Source organism: Amblyomma mixtum, chromosome 1, assembly GCF_055824585.1.
Source record: "Amblyomma mixtum isolate Tamu chromosome 1, ASM5582458v1, whole genome shotgun sequence".
Taxonomy (NCBI): Eukaryota; Metazoa; Arthropoda; class Arachnida; order Ixodida; family Ixodidae; genus Amblyomma; species Amblyomma mixtum.
Window position 1 is genome coordinate 381,267 of NC_143012.1, and position 25,097 is coordinate 406,363.

Below are 25,097 nucleotides of genomic sequence, written 5' to 3' on the forward strand. Positions count from 1 at the left end.
ATTTCCTTCGGGAAAACAGGGTGTAACCTGTACACAAGTGCGGCCCTTATATGCGTTTATACGGTAATTTAGGCCACCTGGGTATCCTTAACCCTTTGAAGGTTTTTGCCGTATATGTACGGCGGCGGTTTTCCGTCCCGCAAGGTCTTTGCCGTACGGGTACGGTTTCGATCTTCCATTTGAAATTTTGCGCCAAAAGAACAATGCGTGCTCACTGGGGAGTGCTGCCACCTCTTAGGACTTACAAGAAGTGTTTGAATTTTGTGCTGCCTTCTTACGGAGATAAGCAGAACTTATGTCTAGCTTTAGCGCGGCGGCACAGACTGCGGCAACACCCCTTTTGTAGTTTTGGTTTCGGCGCGTGATCGCAACGGAGTCGCGCGAAATTTGAGTTTTCTTTTTGTCAGCACTATCTTGCAGGGGCTGCCGAAGTTGATTTCTATCTTTATTGGCGCTGCTCTTAGCTTGCTTATCACCGTTGCTCGCGAGGTATTCTCGCCCTCTGTGGCAACGCGCCTATGCGGTTTCGATTCCGCCGCGGGATCGCAACAGAGTCGCGCGAAACATGTTTTCTCTTTGTGGGCACTGTTTTTCAGAGGCGGCGAAAGTTGATTTCTATCTTTATTGGTGCTGCTCTTAGCTTGCTTATCACCGTTGCTATTCTATTCTATTGAACATTTTCCAGTTGTGAGTGATGCTGTCACCAAAGTACTGTTCCTAATTTTTTTTTACTATTTATTCTCGATTATATACATTTTGTAGATTCAAGATCCGCAATAAAGTAATTTGACCACCTGGGAAAGTTTTCTTCAAAATAATTCGACCCTCAAAGGGTTAAGGGGGGATGCGGCAAATAAAATGGCAGAATTGCCATTTTATTTGCCGCATCCCCCCTTAACCCTTTGACATAATTGTCAAACTTTTCGATTTGTCTGTTTATTATTATTATTATTTTTTTTTCAAAACCCTCGGGTCTTTATTGTCTTGTGACAAAAAATCTACCATAGAATCTTGATGATACAATGCCGGTTGCTTTTGTGATGACACGAGTTTGTAAAATGCCCTGGCTGGAGTGTGCATTGTGTGCAATGGGCATACATTCGAATGTTACGAGAAAACCCCTGCTTCATTGCGCCAGCCATTATCGCAACCTAGGGCATCAAATACTTGCTGCCCATAATCGCCAGCGCCAGGTGCCTGGTGTGTACCATGAGCAGTGAGTGGCGGTGCGTGGCTCATACATCGCCAATGAAGCAAGTCAGCGGTGGCTGTTAGTAAACCTCGAAAGCTGAAAACAGATCTGTGTAAATTCTGCGTACAAATTTTGTTCACTTTGGATGATATGAGCTTGAAATGTTACAAATATTTTTCATGACCCTGTCAGACTTGTATGGTCGAGATCTCACTCTAGTGAATATGCAGTACAGATTTAGAAAATGACATTTTTTTGTGTGTGCTCATCGAAAACTGCTGATGATCCCGGCACATCACAAATTCCGCAGATTTCTGTCGACAGAGCACCACCACCATAGCATCACCATAGAGGGGAGAGATCAAAAGATCAGGGCTTCTGTGACAATTTCACATTTCTCTGACCAAAAGCAGATGAAGTGATAATGAGGAATTAAACTGTAAGGTTAGTTTTCACAGCTCTCATTTCAATAGGCTGTCACTTATCCTTTTGGTATCTCGTAACAACTGACAGTAGAATGATTCTGTTTTTGTGCATGTGCCCTGAGATGTTGAGGAATGAGAGGACATAGTAGTAGCACTAAAAAAAAACGGACGACAGGGTAGAAGACGACACAGGCAGTAAAGAAGACAACACAGGCGCTAGCGTGAGAGAACATAGTAGTAGCGCTAAAAAACAGGGACGACAGGGTAAAAGAAGACAACACAGGCGCTAGTTTAGCGCCTGTGTTGTCTTCTTCTACCCTGTCGTCCCTGTTTTTTAGCGCTACTACTATAGTTTAGCACCTGTGTTGTCTTCTTCTACCCTGTCGTCCCTGTTTTTTAGCGCACTACTATGTCCTCTCAATCCAAACGCCAACTAGCCCAGCTTTCTGCCTTAAATGTTGAGGAGTGCAATTCATCTCTGATGTTTCTGTCTACACGAGCAGTAGTCCTTGAAAGTTATTTTTCTATGAAAGGTTTTCATGGTAATATGCACATTGTAATTCAGTTATTTCATAATGTTGGGCTTTAAAAAACGAAGAACTAGCAGGCACAGAAGACAAGCTGTGAGATAACAGCGGGGACAACGGCAATGCTAGTGAGGATGGGTAGTCCTGCCACTAATCGTTTTAGAATGTACCCACGAGCACGCATTCCTTTTAACGCAAGAGCATTAAGGAGCTCGTGAGGCCGGCATCACTTGTCACATTGCTCTTCGTGCTGGCCTTTAGCAGCTGCTCATGGCTGCTTCTTCAACATGTAGAACCTCCTCCCCACATGATAAGAGGCGGCGGCCCGAAAGCGCTATCGCATTCTACTCTTAACCCATTAACGCCGGATGTTGCATATATGATACAGAGTGCAAAAATATTAATAAATTTAATTTCTGCCCACATATCTGTTCTTGAACTGCTAGCATACTTCAAGTAGCGCTCTTCTCTAACATGCTTATCAATGCAAGGCCAAAGTATAGGCTGCCAGCGATGCAGAAGGCCCACGAAAAGATAAATTCATGCAAAAGCTAGCCCTAAAAAATAACAGCTTAGAATTTATGTGGTCTTAATGCTGCATTCACAGATGATAAAGCAGTTTTGAATTTTGCGCTTGAATTCCTGCATGCGCCTATGTGTTACCACATGCTTTTGTGGACGTTAGTCAAACCCACTTACAACAATGCCGGATATAAGAATATATCGGATATAACAGTGGTCAGTTGGGGCACTGTCAGCTTTACCTTGTGTTCTATGATAAAGTAAACCGCTTGTAGCAACGCTGTCATTGCACATTATTGGTTATAACAATGAAATCTTGTCATTGAGTGTCAACCATAAAAGAAACGAAAACACGGAATTGCTACAACCACACCCACAAAACCACGCTTACAGCACAAAAGTACGTGCATGTGGAGCCGACCGATTGACGGAGCCAGCGCAGCGAAAGCAAAAGAACCCGTGACCACGCACTTGGAAACACTGCCACCAGGTGCGCTAAGGGTGCTTGCTTGTCATGGCGACGCGGACAGGAGAAACGATGGATGCGTTTCCCCGTGCAAAAGGCCCATGCAATGAAGCAGAAAGCCCTTGTGGAGCAGTTCATTGTTAACGTCTCAAGTGTGCGCCACTCGCGGAAAGAAAACAGGCTAGCTTAGTTACATAGATAAGGACGAGGAGGAAAACTTACAGTAAGAGCTTCATTAGAATATGTGAATCTCAAAAACCCCCGTGTAGGCCATTACCTCTTTCGCTACCGCGGAAAAATGGACGATTTGGAGTGTACTGAAAGAAAAATTTGTTTCACAAGAACTAATACACGCAGCACATATTGCAATGCATGAAATTGTAGCTTATTAGTTACACTTCTGAATGAAACAAACAGAAGAGTTGTGTGTGCGAAAGTAAATTAACATTTATTTATGAAATTTGCTAAAAACACAAAAAAAAGTATATAGCAAAAACAAAAATTACCGGCTGCACTAAACCAGAACTTGATTAGTGGAAAACTGGAATATACGAACTGTTGCACATGTTTATAGCTGTCATTATTCACAGTTTCAGCTATGAGAAAAAATTACTGCACTTTCCATGGCCTGTCAAGTCAGGGGTCATGACTGTGGTGCCACTGTGAACAGCAATCAGGGGTGAAGGTGTGAAGCAGGGGTAGACTGACAGGTGCTTTACATAAGGTTCTATCTTTGTTCCTCCCTTGTTCTCTGATAGCCGAGCTTGCAGTTTCTTCTTTTTTTTCATTTTTTTCGGTTGGTGTTGAATGGATTCTATGGGAGGATTGGGGGCGTGGACTTCTTTTCCCTCATCATACCCGAAGATTTCTTGAATGAGCTGCTCCCTGAAAGCCAGCTGATAAAATTTGGCATTTTAGGCAAGCTGTAAAACATCAGGATTGATGAAATAAGTTTTAGCGATGTGGTTCTAAAGCCAGGACACTTTCCAAGTCTTGCCAATAGATGCTGCCGCCACTGAATCATCCGGGTCTGTTACGTACAAAAAAAACAAACAAAAAAGCGAAAAACCAATTTTGAGAAATTATTTTTTGAGTCAGAGGGCCAGAATAGATTATTTGGGTATTTCAGTAGAGATACAGTCGTGGCAGGTCAACAATTCTAATGTATATGATGATTCCAATGAACATCAGCATCTCCAACAGATTCACATCTTCCCGTGAGCCGTCACGCCGAACTTGCTGAAAATCTTCATCCACGCATACTTATTAGTGTTTCCGCACACGGTCTTCATCATTTTCGCCGTGAAGAGCATAAAAAAAAAGTTGAGAAGTCGAGCGAACCTCCGAGCGCCGCTCCGCAGCGATGTGCCGATATGGACACCTAGCTGTCGTCTTGGTTGAAAAACGCGACGCGACCTTGAGCATTTGGCAAACTGCCTTCGCCATACGTTGTCAAGACCCTGAAGCACAAAAATAAACCACTCTCATCAATTACAAACCGTATGCACCGCAGAAAACACACAGCGAACGAAAACAGAACTTACATGCAAGTACGCGCTGACGTTCCAGGCTCCCGAGGCGAAGTCTCGCTGTCGAAACCGAAATTCGACGTTTGTATATTGTTGCCCGACTAATAACCGCTGCTTTCGTTGCAAAAAACGAAACCGAAACTGGCCGACGTGCTCGGCGTCAGCTTTCGCATTCGCGGAGCGCACGGCGACGCGGACGCCATTTTCTCCGGCTGAAGCTGCTGCGGCCGTTCAAAGTTTTATTTTTCACGGCGCTCCCCCATGTGAAAACACTGAAACCAAGGCTGCAATCGAAAGAGCAGTTGTTGAGCTCGCTATCTAGATGGCGGAGCACGTCCACGACTCTCCAAAATGAGCTTTTTTGCGCGGGCGATTTGAATCGATCATATACGAACGATGGCCTATGGCGCGGTAGCGAAAGAGTTAACGTGTGCTGATATCACACATCGGGCAGAGGACAGGGTTAATGGGAGAGGCAGTGGGCAGGCTGATGATGAGGATTAAATTGCACAGTGCCTGTGCCACATACCCTTTAGCACAACCCTCTCTTCTACCAGGAGAACATGGAAGCCCTGATTGCGCTGCGTCCCGCGCTGCTCTCCTTTGGGGACTGGGGCCTGCTCCTGCACGTGCGCTTCCTCTCCTTGCCCAGCGGCTTCAAGTACCTGCTGGAGGCCGAGCTGCTGGAGAGCCAGCTGCGCAAGTGGGACGAGGTTTGCTGCTTCCTCCTCTTCTTGAGTGCAGTAGAAAAGAAGACATGTCTGGTCGGCCTTGTGTGCTTGGCTCCGAAAATGCCTATGGTGCCCTGTGTGTGTGCTGGAAGTATCCGAAATAGTTGCTTCGAAATTATCCGGAGAAAAATCGCTGTTGACTTCAATTGCCTTCAAACCAGTGAACCACTATTCTCACAAGCCCAGTTGAAATGTGTCTACAGAGCAGTGGCAGAGTTCTGCTGTAACAGAAAACTGTGGTCGCACGTGCTATGGTAGTGCATTATTGTTCAGCTTTTCTAAGTTGGAGTCGTGCGCTGAGAATGATGAGAGCATTTTTACCACTGCCCAACTGTTGAATTAAGTAAAAAAAAAAATGTTTAAATTGTCAAACAACCCCTGAAAAACTGTCCAGAACTACCGTATTTACTCGCATAATGATCGCACTTTTTTTTTTTCAAAAAATGACGCAAATTTAGGGGTGTGATCATTACGCGGGGTAAATTTTTTATAAAAATTTTTGAGCACCAAACACACAAACAAGTTGAGGCAGACAACCCTTGTCGCACGGGCATGCTACCCACGGTTACGCCGCTAAATGTGGTTATCGCGAACCGAGCTTAGCAGTCTCGGCTTATGTCGTTAACCGAGAAGGTAGAGTGCAAAAAGCACATGAGCTGGCCCGCTTCAAGAACGTACTTTCTTCGCACTAAGTCACGTTCCAAGAACAACGCATCAAAATAGGCAGTGTGTATAGTGCCGCGCGACGGCACTTTTATGCAGCGTACGATCTCGTCCGATGGTGCAGCAACAGTGTACAACAGCAACATCCCGCGTCGTTCAAGCTATGCATTTTACCGCCATTACGCCAAACAATTTCCAGTCCCTGCCGTATCGTTGATGTGCTTACATGACACGTTTGCAGATTCGTCGGGCCTACCGCAACGGTGCCGCCCGCGAGTGCGGCGGACGGTGGCGCTCTGTACTCCTTAGTCGTCGATAGGCCTAACTTGTTTCGCATCAAAGCCACAGTTGACGGCGCTTTTGAATTGACGAACGCTATAATTAATGTTCTACTTATGGCGCTGCCTTACTGACAACCTAATTGTTTCATATTAAAAGCAATATATACGATCAATTTCAGCAACGCCTTAGCAGTGGAGCTGACGTGCAAGCAGATCGGCATGAACTGGTGGGCGAGTTGGTCTGACATATCTAGTGAAGCAGCGCTACGGCACAGGGCCAAAGGGGAGAAAGGGACGAACACAGCGCTGAACTGACAACAAATGTTTATTCCGGATGCTAACAGCATATATATACTCTTTTGCACCTTAGAAAAAACAAAGAAACGGAGAGCACTGTTTCTTTGTTTTTTCTAAGGTGCAAAAGAGTATATATATGCTGTTAGCATCCGGAATAAACATTTGTTGTCAGTTCAGCGCTGTGTTCGTCCCTTTCTCCCCTTTGGCCCTGTGCCGTAGCGCTGCTTCACTAGATAAGCAGATCGGGTCAGTCGCTCTGCACCAGCGGCAGCTGCTACACGGCTACGAACTTAAAGCTAGCTTGTATCACAGTTATTACTCCTACCAGCAACTCGGTACAGGCAGCGATCCTCAAGGAGGATTCATTTTTTACATTCCCATATCCCAGGGCTTATTATTTAAGAGAACAAAAAAGTTTAGGCGGATCACCGCGTCACTTCGTTCATTGCACCGCAACCCAGGACGGTGGAGAGCATTGTGACAACGGCGAACCGTGGTTCGAGATAACCGCAGTTAAGTTTCGTATCCGCGATTAAGCGTAACCGCATTTAGACTGGCCGCGTAACAGCAGGTCAACCAACAGGCGGCTGCCGCTGCAATGCTGACAGAGCAAGATGATCACCTGCATGTTCTATCTATCAGACTGATGGCAAGTACGATCATCGTCGGCTAGTCTCGACATCATCGACAAATTGCAGCAGCAAGTTTGGGGTACAATCATTACGCGGGGAATAAAAAAAATTGAATTTTGCCAACAAAATTCGGGGGCGCGATTATTACGCGAGTGCGATCATTATGCGAGTAAATACGGTACTTGCATCATGGTAAGTTTATTTGGTGAAAGATTAGGCAATGGATGCCTGATTTTGAGATGAGAAAAATGACTTTATTTCAAGTTTCTGTCAGTGCTTTATTAAAGCGTGCATGCTGTTGCTGACTGCTTCACCTCACAAACAGCGAGTGGCATGTGACAAGTGCGCAATTTCATTTCGGCACACTGGAAGAACAGACCCACATGGACGAAAGTACAAGAAATAGTCCCGAGGAAGGGAGGGGAGAGGGAAAGAAAATCACCAGTGAAGTGCCAATCAGTGTCTGAAACTATGCTTGGCTTGGCACGAAGCTCAGAAAAGTGAAACTGCAGCTAAGCTGACTGCTCCCCGATTCGTGGCCTTGTCACGCCTGCCTTGACACGCATGTCGGAGATGCAGGAACAAGTCTGCAGCACGGAATTCAGGTTTTGAGTAGTGTATGATCTCTTGCCTTGCCAGTCATACCTAAACACAGCCTCCCTTTGGGAGCACATTCAGGTTAACTGGTGCAAAATCTGCAACGCTGGGACCAAGCCAACAGTTTGAATTGTCTGGATTTCCTAGTTAACGGGCTTTTACTGTGCCTGTCTCTGTACCTGCTTCTCCACTGTTAGCACTGTGTGAACTATGTGCAGGTGGATAATCTTCGTTACGTGAAGATTGTTGAGGATGCCATCAGCCAAGCTGTCACATGGCATCAGCGAGGTGAAGACGGAACTTACGGGAGGCGGAGCAGCAATACAAGGTGCGGGTCCGAAACTTTACATCAGAAAAATATGAGTACGTTGCTGACTTTTAGTTCATTTCACAGCCACGGCTCGGAGAAAAAGACACCAGACGTTTTCACAAAGTAAATTTGGTGTAAACGTCTCACTTTGTGCCGAATCTAATTTGCTTTTGTTCTCATCTAAAATTTATACAGGTAACCCGGATGATATGAACCTCTTTGTTATGAATTCATGGTTTTTACGGAATTTTTCAATCCCAAAATGCCATCCCCTTTGAAGCCCTTGTATTGGTAACCTTCCTGTAATGTAAGTGTTGCGGTGGTTGACCTTGATGTAACGAATTTTCATGATGAACTCAGGATGCTAATCATTGAGCTGTATCTTTTGGTGTTTTATTCAAAATTATGCCAAACAATGTGCAAATTTAGTACTAGATACTGTTTAAATAAATTTTATAGATAGTAAATAATGCAAACGGCTTCGAGAAGGACGCTTGTGATCACAGCAAACGAGTGCTGTAGTGGTGGTTAGCGTTTGCAGCTTTCATTTCTGTAGTGTGACACTAGGTGGCAGTACTATGCCAATTAACGTTTTGTGTGCTTCTATGCCTGCATGTGAGTGCATGTGTTTTGATTTCTCCAGTTTATTAATTTTATAGCTGCCTCAGCAATGTTTTAAATAGTTATTTGCTTCAACGCACTTTAAAACAACATTCACGACAGTCATGGCCACGACATGATAATCAGCTCACTTACATCTTGGCAGAATGAAGAAAATAAAGTGCCGTGACATTACTTTTTGGAATGCAGTCTGTTATATTTTCATCATCTATTATTAGATGACACAAAGTGGAGGCTAGTGAATGACTTGTCGCTAGAGGTGGGCAAATATTCGAAATTTCGGCTACAAATTGAACATGTTTGATATTCGGTTCATACAGTAAAACCTACTTTATACATTTCCGATTCATACTATGTTCTTTGTTCATACACTCAAAATCGCGGACATTGAAAATATTCCAGAGAATTACTCTATATTTCTCCCATTTAGTACATTCCTGGTTAACACAATTTCTTGGATATTATGTTTAATATTTCGGCAAGTTGTTGTCATATAGTGCGTGCATTGACCAACTGCCCATATGCAGCCGTACAAATGGGCCATACATGAGGACACATGACATGAAGAGCTGAAATGAAATTGCAGTCACCTGCCGTGGTGGCTTCCCTGCAATGCCTAGATGCAATGAGGCGAAGCATTCAAAAAAAAAAAAAGACGAAAATACAAACGGCACACTAACGTTCGAGAGAGCCGTTGTTGCGTAGACGTTACATGAAGAGGAGAAACGCCTAGGTTTCTTCGCGCTGCATAAGGGCAAGGGAGCGAAGCATCCGTCAACTACAGCGATGTGCTTATGTATGAGCGGGCCCAGCATAAAAGCTGAACTGCTGTGACAGTCAGCTGCCGCAGTGGCTTCACCGCAGCACTTAGGTATGAAGGGGCGAAGCAATTGTAATTGACGAGGAAGAGATTTTGGTTACTTTTGCCATTGCTGTCGATGGACAAAATGCGTTGCGAAGTTCCTTCCGCACTAGAAAAGGATCTGTTCAGATCTTGTGGCAAGTAATCTAAATTTTTATGAGGTGAAATCGTCAGTAAATATCTGTGTACCTCATTTAGCGGTTACATTTTTCAAAATTAGGCAGTTTGGATTATATGTTATTCCAGGTAATACGATTTTTGCAATTTGTTAAAAACATGTTAATGAGGTCTTATTCGAAAGTTAATATTTTAGAATTTCTTAATATTCGAATATTTTCAGATATTCACAGCGACTGTATACCAGTCCGGTTTTCATAAATTCAACCATATCAATACCACAATATTTGGGTAATTTATCTGCTGATTGACTTAAAGTGCCAGGAAAACAATGTAGATTCGTCCTCTTTGCTTTCTTTTGCGGCGTTTATTCCGTGGGCCGATTGCATTTGGAAGCTTTTGGAAGCTTTTGGAAGCTACTAAGCTTGACCTCATACGAACCTGCACAAGTGGGCTGTATCACATATGACACCTGATGTGTACAAGATGGCTGACCACTGCTTCTAGCAATCTTAATGAGAAAGTGTGTTGTTTTCTTCTTTGATCCTTTCATAATGTGTTACATACTTAACGCCCACAACCATGGCATTCGTTCTGATACCTTCATGACTCTCCTAGGTCGAGCTTCGCCATCATGTTTTGGTGAGCTATGATATGCGGGAAAGCCCACTTACGAAATTTCATATGAGGCTCCCAAAGGGTTTAGTCGAGGTGTCGCAGCAGAGCAAGCGATCGTGTAAAAATCTTGCCTATTGCATGGTGCATTGTGACCTGCGCACCTCTTAAGTGTGCTTAACAGCAGGTGTGGTGACGACATGAAGGCCCCTGTCATTAGGCCAAAAAAATTGGTGGGGTTTATAAACCGAGAACACGTGCGAAAGCAGGTGTTCATTCTTCAACTGGAGGGTGCAATTAAACTCCACCTTAAGAAGATGCAGTACGAGCAGAGGGTGAATGCACATGTATGCAGAATTTTTCATTCATAGATGGCGCTGAGTCCTCATACCCCTACCAGTGCAGTGACGCTGCGGTTAAGAGATGTTCCACTGCACTGGCAGGTGGCTGTTTCCATCCCAGCCACCTGTAGGCTTTGTGTGACCCATGTTGTTCACCCAAGTAACTTGGGTAAGCTCAGGTAACTTGGTTTGCTAGGCGCGGCGCCATCTGTTGGAGCGCAGCTGAAGTGGTTGCTAGGCAACGGCGACTCAAGGTCGTTTAGTAGCCAGACCACCACGACCATACGCGACAAGCCGAACTGGGCACCAGTAGTGTCGCTTTCGCAACTAAATAGCCTGGCTCTGTAATTCTGATTTTCTGAGCTTCGCCGCTCTCTTGCAGCAGTGGGAGCTGTCGGCCCACGTATTCACCGGATGACGATCCCAGCTGCGCACCGTTTTCAGATCGCTGATCATTTCTTTTTCCTTTTAAAAGCAGCCTCACCGTTCTGGCGCCAATGTGCGATGGCCTCGCTTACATCTGCGTTTTTCTTTTAGCACACTGCCTCTGTGCGCTTGTCTCGGGTTTTTTGGTGTTTTTGCGATGGAGCCTCCTCGATCCCAGCCGCAGCAGTCAAATTGCTATGGAGGTGAAATTCTAGAGGCCCGTCTACTGTGCGATGTCAGTTCACGTTAAAGAACCCCAGGTGGTCAAAATTTCCGGAGCCCTTCACTACGTCGTCCCTCATAGCCTTAGTCACTTTGGGACGTTAAACTTCCATAAAGTAAATGTTTGGGGGGGGGGGGATACTTTTTCAATGCAGTTTTCTTCATACTCATATCCGATTGATATTCAAAAATGTCGACATTCACGCTTCTTTTTGTGCAGGCTGAGGGTGCAGGATGTGTTTGCCCCAGTGCACCTGTACGGGCAGCTGGTCCAGCACAAGGAAGGCCTGGACTATCTACAGAAGCACGGCTGCCTTGAGCGTCACTGGGAAACCATCCTGACCGGGGACATGTCGACGGAGGAGTCACTGTTGCGTCTCAAGGCTTCTTTGTGGACAGTGGTGAGCATCCCAGGTGGATTAGAAGTCTGGTTTGGGCAGGTGAGGGTTTTGAAACTAACTTTCGTATTTATGGCTAGAACCTGATCTGGCATGCACAATGGTGCCCTGCCTTCCTGCACTGGCAAGAAAGTTTCCCCTCAAGAAAGTGCACTCCGGCAAGACGCTTCCTCACAGTTTTGCACAAAGCTGCATGGAAGTCATCTTGTGGGGGTGGGCTTTTTTTGTGCAGAAACATTTTATTTTTTTTTCTTTCCTTGACAGTGCCGCACGGACGCCCCTTGAGGGCTGTTGTGTGGGTCGCCATGGTTCTTGGCCACTGCAGAACATGGTCTTAACCTTTTATAAGGACCAAGCTGTGTGCATGGTTCACATGCATGATAAATGGTAAAATGGCACTTAGAATGACTGCAGGAATTGAATGGCATCTCTTTCCAACTGCTGGTTTTGTAGAAAAAAAAAGGGGGTGCGCAGTTGTACCAATGACTTTGTAAGAAGACCCCAGATTGGTATGTATCCTTTCCTCAGTCTTTTGGACATGTTAGGCAACTTGCATTAGAATTCAGAATTGCTTCAAGAAGTATTACGAGACAGTTGACAATTGACTGAGTTGAAAGCTGAACATTTTTTTTTCCCCACCAAGGTGGGTCTTGTCTAACTACACCCGTGCTTGAAAAACACACAGAACACCAGGGAGGCTGATTAGCAAGATGCACTGAACGGTTTGTTTGATTGTTCGGTGGTGTCACATATGCAAAATATGGTGCGTAGGTGCATCCTTTCCCGTTTGCTGGCACTTGAAGCAGGCAGGACACAAGTGTCTCACTGCTGCATGGGAAACCAACCAAATGGTCTGACATTGTTCGTCTTAGCGCAGGTCAGCCGAACAAAACTCTACTGTACGGCAGTGCCCGAGGACAGAGTTTTACGTCAGTTCTGTTTCCGTGGTTATATCTTGTTCTCACAAGAATTTATGAAAGGAAAGCCTTGTGATGCTGCCACCTGCAGCAGCAAGGATGGTTCCTTGTATAAATGTGCCTACCTCATGCTCCAGGGCCATGTTGGGACATCCCCAGAAGGCTTCTCGCTTGTGGCAGACGCCGACGTGCTTCAAGCCATTGTCAGGATGGCCCAGGAGTCTCCGATATATTCTCTCCGAGGGTGAGGATAGGAAACAGTCCGGCTTACTTTCTTTTAGCAGTCTTTATTGTCATCTTTGTGCCATTTGGTTTACTTTCTTGTTTCTGCCTTGCTCATGCAGAATGGATTGGTTTTTTTGGAGCTTTGTATACCTTGCATCATCTGCTAGATGATGGTTATTGCAAAAAACTCTCCTCCCTCTACATGATGCTTTATCATGGGTGCTTTAGGTTCGTGAGCATGGCAGCAACTGAGTGGGATGAGTGAGTGAGCAGTTTTTGACGTTGCAACGGGAAACTGAAGCATTCTTTTGCTGTGTATTATCCAGGATGTACTGCTTGTATTACTGTATAAACGCATGTAAGGGCCGCACTTTTTTTTCCTGATTCGAGGGCCAATTTTCGGGGTGCGGCCCATACACGCGATGTGCGGAAAATTTTTTGTTTTTTTTTTTAAGTAAATAAACAGCAATCAGGGAACGAGCGGCATTTATTCTGCGTTCAATAGTCACTCGCGGAGTATTTCGGCTCTGAGCTGGTGCTGTGCTCTGGTGCACACTCATCCCAAAAGAAGCCGCGCAGCATGTCCGCTGTCAACACGTAGCCGTTCCGCACTTCCATCACATAGAGGAGCACCTCTTCTTCCAGTGCGGGAAACTTGCATGGCTTGCCTCGGAAAGCGCCCTTTTTGCAGCTTGTGTTGCTCTTTTGGTTGCACCATCATCGGACGCACGCCTCGGCCACGTCGAATTTCTTGCCTGCTGTACGCTTGCCGTGTTCTAGAGCTAACTCCCAGCCGTGTAGCTATTAAGGTGCTTGCCCATCGTGCTAAAACTGCAATGCTCGGCGACAGCACACGAAAGCCACAACCACCACGACTACGGCGAGCACGCTAACATGCCACAAAAACAACAGAAGGCTGGAGCTGGCGATACTGATGCTGATGTGGACGGCGGGAGATCGGAGAAAAAAGTTGAAGATGATGATGATGTCTGCGACCTCGGGCGCCATCCATGGATGGCTTTTTGAAGCTCCTGTGCACGTGCGTGGCCTCTGTGACCAAGCGCACTGCTGCTCGCAGCCAGAGCTGACCGTGGAGGCCACGGTGTGTGCATTTAGAAGGCTATTCCCACCTGGGTCGTGGAAAGTTTGAGTGCGGCCCTTACATGGATTTATTTTTTTTAAATATTTCGTTCAGGAAAACGGGGTGCGGCCCATACACGAGTGTAGCCCTTACATGCGTTTATACAGTATTGCTGTTTGTCCTTTAAGCATGGCAAATTAAAGTTGGCTTGTATTGATAGATTACTGCTTTCTAATGAGAGAGGGGCCACTTTTGCTGAAAGTGAAGTCTTTGTGCACTAGAAAAGGCAAGAAAAAAAAAACAGTTATTGTCACCACGGACTGTCTTTGCTAGCAAACTGCGATAACATCAAAACTAGGGTTGTGGAAATAATTTTCGGATACGAATCAAATACCAATAAGAAGAAAAAATGGCTTCAAATATCGTATCGAATAAGCCTTCACTGTAAATAATAAAAAAAAATTGAAAAAGTTGGTGCAATGTTGCGCTCCTGCCGTTACATGCCCTTAATAGATGTACAGGTTACAACGAACCATGCAATAAGTGGGATTTTACTGCATATCCCATTGTGACAACTCTACTCGCCTCTTCGGAATTTTGCAGGCAGGCTTTCCTGCATATTGTCGCTGACCAAAATGTGGGGGCGGAGCTCACACTACAAGAGTTGTGACAGCAACAGACAGATGTCACGGGTACAGGCATAACATATTATAGAAGGTTGAACAAACCAACCTAATCGAAGTGGGTGGTCATCAATTGTCACATGTGGGAAAGCTCACTTGTGAAATTTCTTATGAGGTCCAAGTCTTGCTACTTCCGAATGAGATCAGTGCACACAATATACGATGGAGAAGAAAGTGAGGAGGATGACTCTATACTGTATTCCTGGCACTTTAAACTTGGTCTTCGGATAACTTACCCAGGTATTGTAGGAAAGTCTGCACGGTACTACCCTTGGCGAATATTGAAAAATTGTTGTATAATTTCTGAATCGATTATGAACTGAATATTAAAGATATTCGCATTCGAAATTTAGAATATTTGCACACGCCTAGTCAAAACAGTTTTTTCTTTTGTATAGCACCACTCGCTTCCAGACGATGATCACGGCATCCACGAGTTTGAATTGGGTGTCAGGGAAAACAGCTGTCCTGTTTTTAAATTCTATTTTCTCTGCAATAAGTGTGTCATTTTATCGCCGAAGAAGCATAACATGGCCAGAATGAGCCGACAGAGTTTGCCTCCTCCTTCCAGTGTGTGCTTCTATGTGCTCTGCCTGCTGGCCACCACTTGGGACTCAGTTGACCACCTGAGTGCTCTCGGCTGGGACTGCGTTCAGCACAAGCGCAACGAGGTCTGGCCGGTGGCACTGGATGCCCTCCAGGCTGTGCAGACATCACCGGCACCCCTGCGGGCACACACGTGGTCCATCAGCAGCGCAGGCAGCCAGCAGAGCGAGATGCTCACCGCCAGTGCACTTCACCGCCGTTTCTACGGTTCAGCTGCGTCGTCCCTGAGTTGTGTCGATGCTGGCGAGACGCCCCTCAGGAGGACACTGAATTTCGTCTCGGAGCAGGTGAAGTCGCAGGCAGAGAACAGCAGCATGCGCCACTCACAGACATTGCCACGGAATGTGACGCTGTCGCCACGGCACGACGCACTGGTCACTTCATCTCGGAGGCCCCGGTCATCGTCGGACTGCAGGCCGGGCGACACTAGGCACGATGCAGAGGTGGAAGCGCCGCAACCATACCAGACACCGCAGGTGCTTCAGCTTTTCTACACAGTTGCCGATTTTGTCAGGTGCAGCCCCACGTGTGCGCACATTCGAACTTGTTGCAGTTAAACCTGGATGTAATGACAGTGACAAAAGTCTGGAATTTTTATGTTACATCCAGGTTTTCGCGAGAAGACTGGAAAGGAAAATGCAGAACAGAAACCAAAATAAGAAATAAAAGTAGATGAAATCACCTTGAAAATGATTACAGAAAACTCTGTTGCTCAAAGTCATAGATGCAGAGACATGTTTCGCGCTCAGTGCGACTGTGAGAGCAGCTGCCACCGCTTCTGCTGTGGCTCGCTCAATGTCACTGTGAGTGGGGTGGTGAGAGTGGGGGAGCATCGCGGCCAAGGTTGAGAAGAGCATGCCACCTGCTTGCAGAGGCACCTGCCCTCTCTCCCTCTCTCGGTCGGCTTGCTTCTGTCACCTAGGGAAACATTGCGCCGCTGGTGCTCTCTCCACTGTTCCCGCTCCCCACACACAAAAGCTAACACCGCCTGAATTGTGTGAGCAACCTCACGGCGGCGACAGGTGCGCACTGCTTGTTCCATGTTTTTTTGCTGGGTCCCATTATTGTTCGCTGCTTTTGAGCATGAACTGTTGCAGTGCCACGGGGTATGAGATTCCAAAAGCGAAGGTAACGGAGAAGCACTGACGGTGCTGGAGCGCCGTCTCACACGGAACGGAGCACAATGTATTAATTGTGTCAACTGCAGACGATCATTAGAATTGTAGATGCTCCTCTCATGTCAGTTTGTGCTTTATTGTCATGAAACTTTTTCGCAACAAACGATTGTTGCGAGGAGGCCAGGTAAAAAGCTGTAAAAACAGCTTGAGGAGTCCTGACATCCTTGCACACAGAGCAGCACAACAGCTTGTGATGAAGGTGGTGGTACCATATCAACACATATGTAGGCTAAGCTACATCATGTCAGAGAGCGAACAAAGTGAAAAACAAAGGAAGTGCGAAAAAGAAAACAAAGCACTTTATCAAAACAATATGGCATGCTATTCCTGTGATGAGATTGTGGGTATGTCATTGTTTGTCTCCATAAAGATGTGATTTAAAATTGTTGGTAGTGAATATCTTAACAACCATCTTCTGTAGTTTGTTCAGCATTTGGTGATGTCCAGGGTTCCAAGTAACGTAGTTGTAAATGGTGGAATTCTTCCACAATCCTGCTAGGTGAGTTAAGACACCATTACATATAATTGATTCTAGTTTGTATAGGGAACATAGTTTGTAAATGTGCAGTGAAGTAACAGGAACGATGTGCTTTTTAATGCAGTATAGGAACGGTATGGAACTTTACAGGCCAGGCACAAGACTCGGTTCTGCAGTACTGGAAGCTTGGTAATGTTTGCTGCTGCTAGAAATGCATAGTTTAATGGAGAAAAAAATGCAGGTAAACCTGGATGTAATGAACCTCTATGTAGCGAATTCCTCAACATTACGAAGTTTCTCAATTCCCCAACACAGCCCCCATTGAGGGTCGTGTATTTGAGACCTCCATGTAACGAAAGGGTTGTGGTGGTTGACCTTGTTATAACTAACTGGCTGCGCCAACTGTCTGTTAGCTAGTTCAGGAGCACAGACCTTTGGGCTAGTTGGTTCATAGCAGACACGTACAAGCGCTAAAAAACACGGACAGAGAAGAGACTTGGAGAACACGAGCGCTTACTTTCAACTGAAGGTTTACTGATACACAAGCACAATTTTATACACCTTGCTGCATGACGTCAAACTGATAGCCCTGCCGACATCACGTGGCTGCTCCCCAAAAAAAATTTCCTAAACATTATTTCCTAAAAAGGAAATAATGTTTTTGGGAGCAGCCACGTGATGTCGGCAGGGCTATCAGTTTGACGTCATGCAGCAAGGTGTATAAAATTGTGCTTGTGTATCAATAAACCTTCAGTTGAAAGTAAGCGCTCGTGTTGTCCAAGTCCCTTCTCTGTCCGTGTTTTTTAGCGCTTGTACGTGTCTGTTAGCTAGTGTTTGCTGAGTTATTCAAATCTAACAGAACCACGCGAAAGTTTTGTAACTATGAAGCATGAACTGACATGAGAGGAACGCTGACCGCAACGAGTGATCGCAGTTGACGCAATCCGCCATGCTCCAGCACCGTTGGCGCATCTTCACCGCTTTCTCTTTTGGGACGTCGTACCATGTGGCACTAAAACAGTTCATTTTCACAAGCAGCACAAAATAATAGAGCATAACAAAAAAAAAAACAAACTACATGAGCAGTGTGCGGCTATCGCCGCCGCGCAGTTGCTTGCGTGATTCCGGCACCGGTAGCTCTCGCGCTTGGAGACTGGGGACAGCAGAGAGTGCCAGCGGCGCAAGGTGAGGGCCCGTTTCCTAGGGCAACAGTGAGGGAAATACAAAGAGAGGGAACATGCAGGCAGAAGCAGATGCCTCCATGGTCGGTCTGTGGCAGTGGCGTGGCTGCACACATTCTCTTCTAGCTTGGCCACAGTGGCTCTGCCACATCTCCCCCTCACTCGTAGTAGCGTTGCGCAAGCCACAGTGCAGGTGGCGGCGACTGCTTCTACAGTCATGCAATCACGAAATGTTTCTCCGCATTTTGACTTCGAGTAAGACTGTTTTCCATAAATATCCATAAATATCTTCCATAAATATCTTCGAGGTTATTTCACCTACACTTATTTCTTATTTCGGTTTCCATCCTGCAGTGTCCTTTCGACTCTGCTTGGGAAAACTGCTTGTAACGAAAACCTGGATGCAACGGAAAATCTGGGACTTTTTTCAATTTCGCTAACCAGGCTTAACTGTAGCGAATGATATAAAAGTAAATTAACTGAGGTGGGGAGGTGGGGGTGGAGCGGCAGGTTGGGAGAGCTAACTCGCAGCCGTGTAGCTATTAAAGGTGCACTGAAGAGGAATCTCAACTCGTCTTTTTGCCGCGGGAACTCGATCTACACGTTCTGAGCATTCTTAGAAACTTCGATTTACTGCTCTGTGTGGCCGATTTCCCTAATCAAATCGAATTAACGCCCGGCTCCCGCCTTTTTTTTTTTAATTCTGCCTCATGCGGTGGGCGGAGTCGACCAACGCGGGGAGTGACTTTCACCCAGTCCCATGGCGGCTTGCCGCTCTGCCATCGGCGGAGTAATACGTAGTAGTCCGTAGAAGCAAATAGTCCGCGCGTATTTTTATTTCTGCGGGCTTATTTTGCGGTTATATTATCTGCAAATGAAACTATTTATTCACGGAAACCTAAAAAACAAAATGAAGCGAAAGCAAAGCCTCTACGGAGCTGGCTGAAAGGCACTCCCCGCGTTGGTCGACTCCGCCCACCGTACGAGGCAGAATTAAAAAAAAAGGCGGGAGCCGGGCGTTAATTCGATTTAATTAGGTAAATTGGCCACACAGGGCAATAAGTCGCAGTTTCTGAGAATGCTAGGAACGTGTAGATCGAGTTCCCGCGGCAAAAAGACGAGTTCAGATTCCTCTTCAGTGCACCTTTAAGGTGCATGCCCATCATGCTAAAGCTACAACGCTTGGCAGCAGCACGTAAAAGCCATAACTACGGTGAACATGTGAACACGCCACAAAAGCAGCAAAAGGCTGGAAAAAGTTGACGATGATGATGATGACCGCAACCTCTGGCGCCATCCATGGACGGCACTTGGAAGCTCCTGTGCGCATGCGTGGCCTCCGCGATCAGCGCGCCGCTTGCTCGCAGCCGGAGCTGATCGCGGAGGCCACGGCGCGTGCATTTAGAAGTCTATTTCCCACCTGGCTCATAGAAAGTTCGAGTGCAGCCCTTACACGGATATTTTTTATTAAACATTTCCTTCGGGAAAATGGAGTGCGGCCCTTGTATGCGTTTGTACGGTAGTTTGAGCCCATGTATTTATTTTCTGCAGTACGTTATTGGCTTGATTAGCTAAATCCTCATATGGGGTGTTTGAAAAAAATAAACTAGTGTCATCTGCGTAATTATGTAATGGGCAGTTTCATCTCATTTATATGGAGTATAAATAGAAATAGACTTAAAATGCTGCCTTCCAGGACACCTGTTTTTACTGGCTTTTCTGTAGAATTTTGTCCTCCAGTCACTACAAAACTGAGATCGATGTTGCAATAGGATGCGATTAATTTCTGTGCTGTCCCCCTAATGTTGTATTATACCCCTGCCACACGGCAAATTTAATGTCATTCTCATCGAATGACATTTGTTTGACTTAATGTCATTTTTTCTGCGCGCTGCTGCATGGCAAAAACTAATGTCATTTGCAAATGATGGTGATTGCGATGGAAAGAGAGTACAACATACAAAAATTTCTATGTATGCTTCAATACGTTGCCAAAAGTATTGAAAAGTATTGAAAGTTTGCTAATGGATACCGATTTGAAAATACTAATCCTCATTTCAATAACGTGTTGATCACTGCTATCTACCACGAGTCTAAGCCAAGCCAAAGTTCAGGCAGCGGTGGCAGGCAAATAAATGGAGGACGTCATTTTGTGAAATGCTCTCTATGGTGAAATTAGACAGTATTAGTTGTGCGTCTGCAAAAGCTTTGCGCATGCTACGGGCGCACCTTGCGCGCACTGCCGCCCGTCCTCACAACAGTTTTAGTTGGGAGCACGGTGGTTGGGAGTAGCGTGCGAGAAGCGTAACATACTGTGGCGCCATCTAGATGACAGCAAGTCAAAGCTCCTGAACTGTGTGCCGAAGAAACGTTTCTCTCCTTTTTAACGGCAGTAATGAACACATTTGAAGGCTTTGTTTTTTTTTTTACATCTAAAACAATTGGATGAAATGAAAATGTTGTTTCTAGTGCAAAGCTGGAGAAATACTTCGCCCGGAGTCGTTGCTATGACAACAGTGTACGCCGTACATAGTTAAGCCTAGCATCACGAAATTCTTAAATTTACCTCAAAAACGATTAATATTTCACACCTGTATTGTTACAGAGTGATGAGAATGCACAAAATAAAAGCGAATACAACCGTTTAGAGCAAGCTATCGCGTCAAAAAATGCAGCGGCGACGCAGTATTCTGTCCGAAGCGGGCGGGCTGGGCGTCGCCATGTTGTGAATGTTAACCACGCAAGCCACGCAAGGCTGGTAGCGAGAGTGAGTTTTATTTTTTTTCCAATTCTGTTTGGCATTTTTATATACATAAACGAACGACCGCACAATAATACGAATGCAGAAATATTACAATGCTTGTGACGCTTTTGAAATCGTGTTTTTCGGCGTATATTCTCACCAAGTCTCTGGTGTCGAGATAACACATTAGCTTGGAGATCGCTGGCTAATGAGTTCTGTAAACTCATTCAATACCTAATGTCGTTTTCATCGAATGACATTATATTTTCTCGTGTGGCAGCAAAATGTCATTTTGAGCGAACGTCATTCGATGGGAATGACATTAAATTTGCCGTGTGGCAGGAGTATTAATCAAGCTTTTTAATGAGAATCTTGTGGTTAATAAGTTTAGAGGCTTTTGAGAAGTCCGAAAAAGTCCGAGCACAATGTTTTTTCGTTCAAAATTCTTCATAATCAATCCTTTTTGAGCTAAGAGTACCAGCTTTGTCAACCTGTTCTTGTGAAAGCCATATTGGACTGGACACCTCATGGTTATGATGGCCAGTAAATGAGGACAGGCATGTTAGAACTATTTTCTTCTGGCCTTTTGAACGAACGGGTAGAATTGATTACGACGATAATTTGACATATTATTTCTATCGCCTTTCTTGAATATGACTGTCACCTTTGCCATCTACATACTACATTGGAAAATTCCAGTTCACAAAGATAGATTGAAAATATGTGTGAGGCAAGGTGCTATTACAGTAATTAGTATTATACAGGTTTTACCTGAATGTCTCCAGCATCGGATGCTTTGCTTTTATTATTCATCAAAAACGTTGCAGTGACTTCACTTTCAGACACTGACTCTAAAAATATTGTTTTCGCATTTCGGGCATTCATAAAAGTTAAATCAAGAGTGTTGTTTGTAACATGACCGAGTGATAGGAAAAACTGCTGAAGGCAATAGCTAGTTCAACATCTTGTAAATCTGCTGCATCTTGCAGAGTTTTAGGTACTGTTTCTGACTGAGTTCCAATTACAGTGTGGATTGTCTTCCAATAGAAGGCTAAAGAAGAGAATATCGACACTCGAAAAACAGATAGAAGACTACACAAACGAGCTTCAGCGTCAACACTGGGGACAAATTTGCGATGAAATGATTGGAAAGCTAGGGTGCAAGAACACGTGGCACCTTCTTCGCCACTTACTAGACCCAGGACAAACAAAGTCGGCGGCACAAGGGCAGCTTAAACGATTGATTCACAAATACCAGGGAACAGCCGCGGACCTAATAGAGGAACTGAAGAGCAGGTACCTTAACACAGACAAAGGGGGTTCATCTCCAGCTTACCAAGGAGCAGAGAACACACAGCTAGATGAGGACATCTCGATAGCAGAGGTATGGAGAGCAATGAGTCAACTAAGAACCACGTCGGCAGCGGGGGCAGATGGGGTAACCAACAAAATGCTAAGGAACCTAGATCTAGTCTCGGTCACGGCAGTCACAGATTACCTAAATGAGATATGGAAACGAGGTAGTCTACCTTCACAATGGAAACATGCCAAAGTAATCTTTATTCCAAAACCCGGGAAGAAACTTGAAGTGGGCAACCTCAGGCCGATATCGCTAACGTCCTGCCTGGGGAAGCTGATGGAACATTTCATATTAAACAGACTCCAGGAATACGCAGAGGAAAGGGAGGTATTTCCTGAAACGATGCTAGGCTTCAGGAGCAAGTTGTCCACGCAGGACGTCATGCTCCAGCTCAAAGCAGACATCATAGACCCACCCAACAAAGGGGGCGCCAAAACTATACTGGGCCTAGACCTACATAAAGCCTTCGATAACGTCAAACACGAGGTCATACTAACTAATCTGGCGGAGATTGCCCCTGGAAAGCGGACCTACGATTACGTAAGGGACTTTCTAACCGGCAGAACCGCAGAAATAAATCTAGGAGACATCCAGTCAGAAACTATTAAGCTGGGAGACAAGGGAACTCCGCAGGGCTCAGTGCTCTCTCCTTTCTTATTCAACCTGGCGTTGAAGAACCTACCGCCGCTATTGAAGACTGTCGAAGGTATAAACCATACGCTATATGCGGATGACATAACAATATGGACGCATACAGGAAACGATGGGGAAATAGAACAAAATCTCCAACACGCGATCGATATTGTCCAGGATTACGCGAAATGGGCAGGTCTAAAATGCTCGCCAAGCAAATCCGAACTTATGGTGATCCGGGGGGCTAGCAAACGCGATACCAACGCAGGAGACATTCACGTACTGGTAAATGAGACTCCGGTAGCCAGAGTTGACAAAATCAGGGTCCTAGGACTTATAATACAGGACAATAGAAAGAACACAGAGACAATAAACAGGCTTAAGTCCACAATTAACATGACAACCAGGCTCATAAGGCAAATAACTAACAAAAGACGGGGAGTCAAAGACAAAGATCTCTGCCGAATGGTTCAGGCTTTTGTGATAAGCAGAATAGTTTACGCCGTTCCCTACCTCAAGCTAGGGCTGGCGGAACAGAACAAAATAGATGGGATCATAAGGCAGGCATATAAAGCAGCATTGGGGCTGCCCCACTGCACTCCTACGGAAAGACTTCTTAAACTGGGGATCTACAACACCACCACGGAACTATGCGAGGCACATATATTTGCGCAATTAAGGAGGCTTGCGACCTCACCCCCGGGGAGAAAGATCCTGAGCAACCTAGGATTACATGATAGAATTCCGGAAAGAAACGCGCAGGCAAAATTACAGACCAAAGTTAGAAAATTACTCACTATTAAACCACTTCCAAAAAACATGCACCCTGCTTTTCACGAAGGCAGGAGGAGAGCCAGAGCAAAGGCCCTTGAAGCCAAGCTCGAAGGCTCGGAATACACAACCTATGTAGACGCGGCGGAATACGAAGGAGGCGACTCCTTTGTGGTCGTGGCCGTGAACGACTCGGGTGAAACATTAACGGCCGGTTCGGTCAAAACAAAAAACTCAGGGACAGCGGAGGAGGCGGCTATCGCCATGGCAATGGCCAGCACCAAAGCAGTCACCAGTCACCATAATTAGCGACTCCAAGGTGGCTATCAACAATTTTGCGCGGGGTATGATCTCCCAGGAGGCAGAACGAATATTAAGACATAAAGACTGGGACCAAAGAGAGGTGGAACTAATATGGGTGCCGGCACACTCGGGGAACAGGGGAAATGAGTTGGCTCACAGTATAGCTCGAGGTTATGTCAGCCGAGCAGTGAGCCGGGTTGAGTCCCCAAATTTCACGAGAGATGCATTCGTATCATTTCACGAATACACCAATCAGTTTAAACTGGAAAGGAGGATCTATCCGCCACGAGACAAAAAGCTCGACAAAAGCCAGGAGGTAACGTGGCGTCGGCTCCAGACGCGAGCCTTCTTTAGCCCGTCGAGACTAGCACACATGTATCCAACACAATACAACGCTACTTGCAAACAATGCGGCGAGATAGCTGGATATGACCACATTTTATGGAGCTGCAAAAAGGCGCCGCCACCGGCGGACCTACTACCAGTCCCTTCTCTAGAGCGGTGGGAGGCTATACTGGCCAGCTCAGACCCGTTGACGCAAGTCCGGGCCACTGAGTGGGCTCACAAGGTCGCCAAGAGCCATGGGCTCGAAGCCACCTAGTATAATGCCCACTAAGGCTCAGTGCTGACAATTAACGTTTTCCAATCCAATCCAATCCAATCCAAATATTCCCTGTGCGTCCTTCTGTTGAGTTGAATAGATTAATATAATACTGTGTTTTTGCAACACGAAAGTGTTTGGTGACAAAATTTCTGCACATCTTGAATGTTTCGAGGGCTTCTGGAGTCTTGCTGCAATATAATTGTATAATTGGGCTTGTTTTTTCATAAGCTTTAATGGTTCTTTGCTTATCCACAGTTTTCGACTGCTGTTCTATGTTCTAAACGTCCTGATTGGAGAACACACGTTGTGTATGCTGCATCCGGGTCACTTGCTGGGAGCACATTGTTCCAATAAAATGCGATTAGGCCTTGCCTAAATGTGCAGAGTGTTCCAGGATTGATAACTCAGCAAGAAAATTTGGAATGCATTCATTTTACTCTGTTAATAAGCTGATTCACTGACATAACTATTGGCAAGTGGTGGCTAACACTGTGAATTAATGTACCAGCTCTAACTAGAGATGGATCGAGGTTGGTTACAAACAGATCTAAAAGTGTCAT

General features: G+C 45.5%; 1 protein-coding gene across 3 annotated transcripts in view; it reads left to right on the forward strand.

Moving 5' to 3' along the window:
- rictor (rapamycin-insensitive companion of Tor) overlaps nucleotides 1-25,097 on the forward strand; it is a 149,900-nt gene that overhangs the window by 72,704 nt on the left and 52,099 nt on the right. For 2 of the 3 annotated variants that reach the window (XM_089587658.1, XM_089587681.1), the window contains exons 16-20: nucleotides 5,219-5,374; nucleotides 8,081-8,190; nucleotides 11,597-11,816; nucleotides 12,829-12,935; nucleotides 15,252-15,762. In XM_089587658.1, coding sequence (XP_089443784.1) covers nucleotides 5,219-5,374; nucleotides 8,081-8,190; nucleotides 11,597-11,816; nucleotides 12,829-12,935; nucleotides 15,252-15,762 — 1,104 coding nt within the window. The remainder of the gene's footprint in view (nucleotides 1-5,218; nucleotides 5,375-8,080; nucleotides 8,191-11,596; nucleotides 11,817-12,828; nucleotides 12,936-15,251; nucleotides 15,763-25,097) is intronic. The other variant, XM_089587669.1, reaches the window with a different exon arrangement.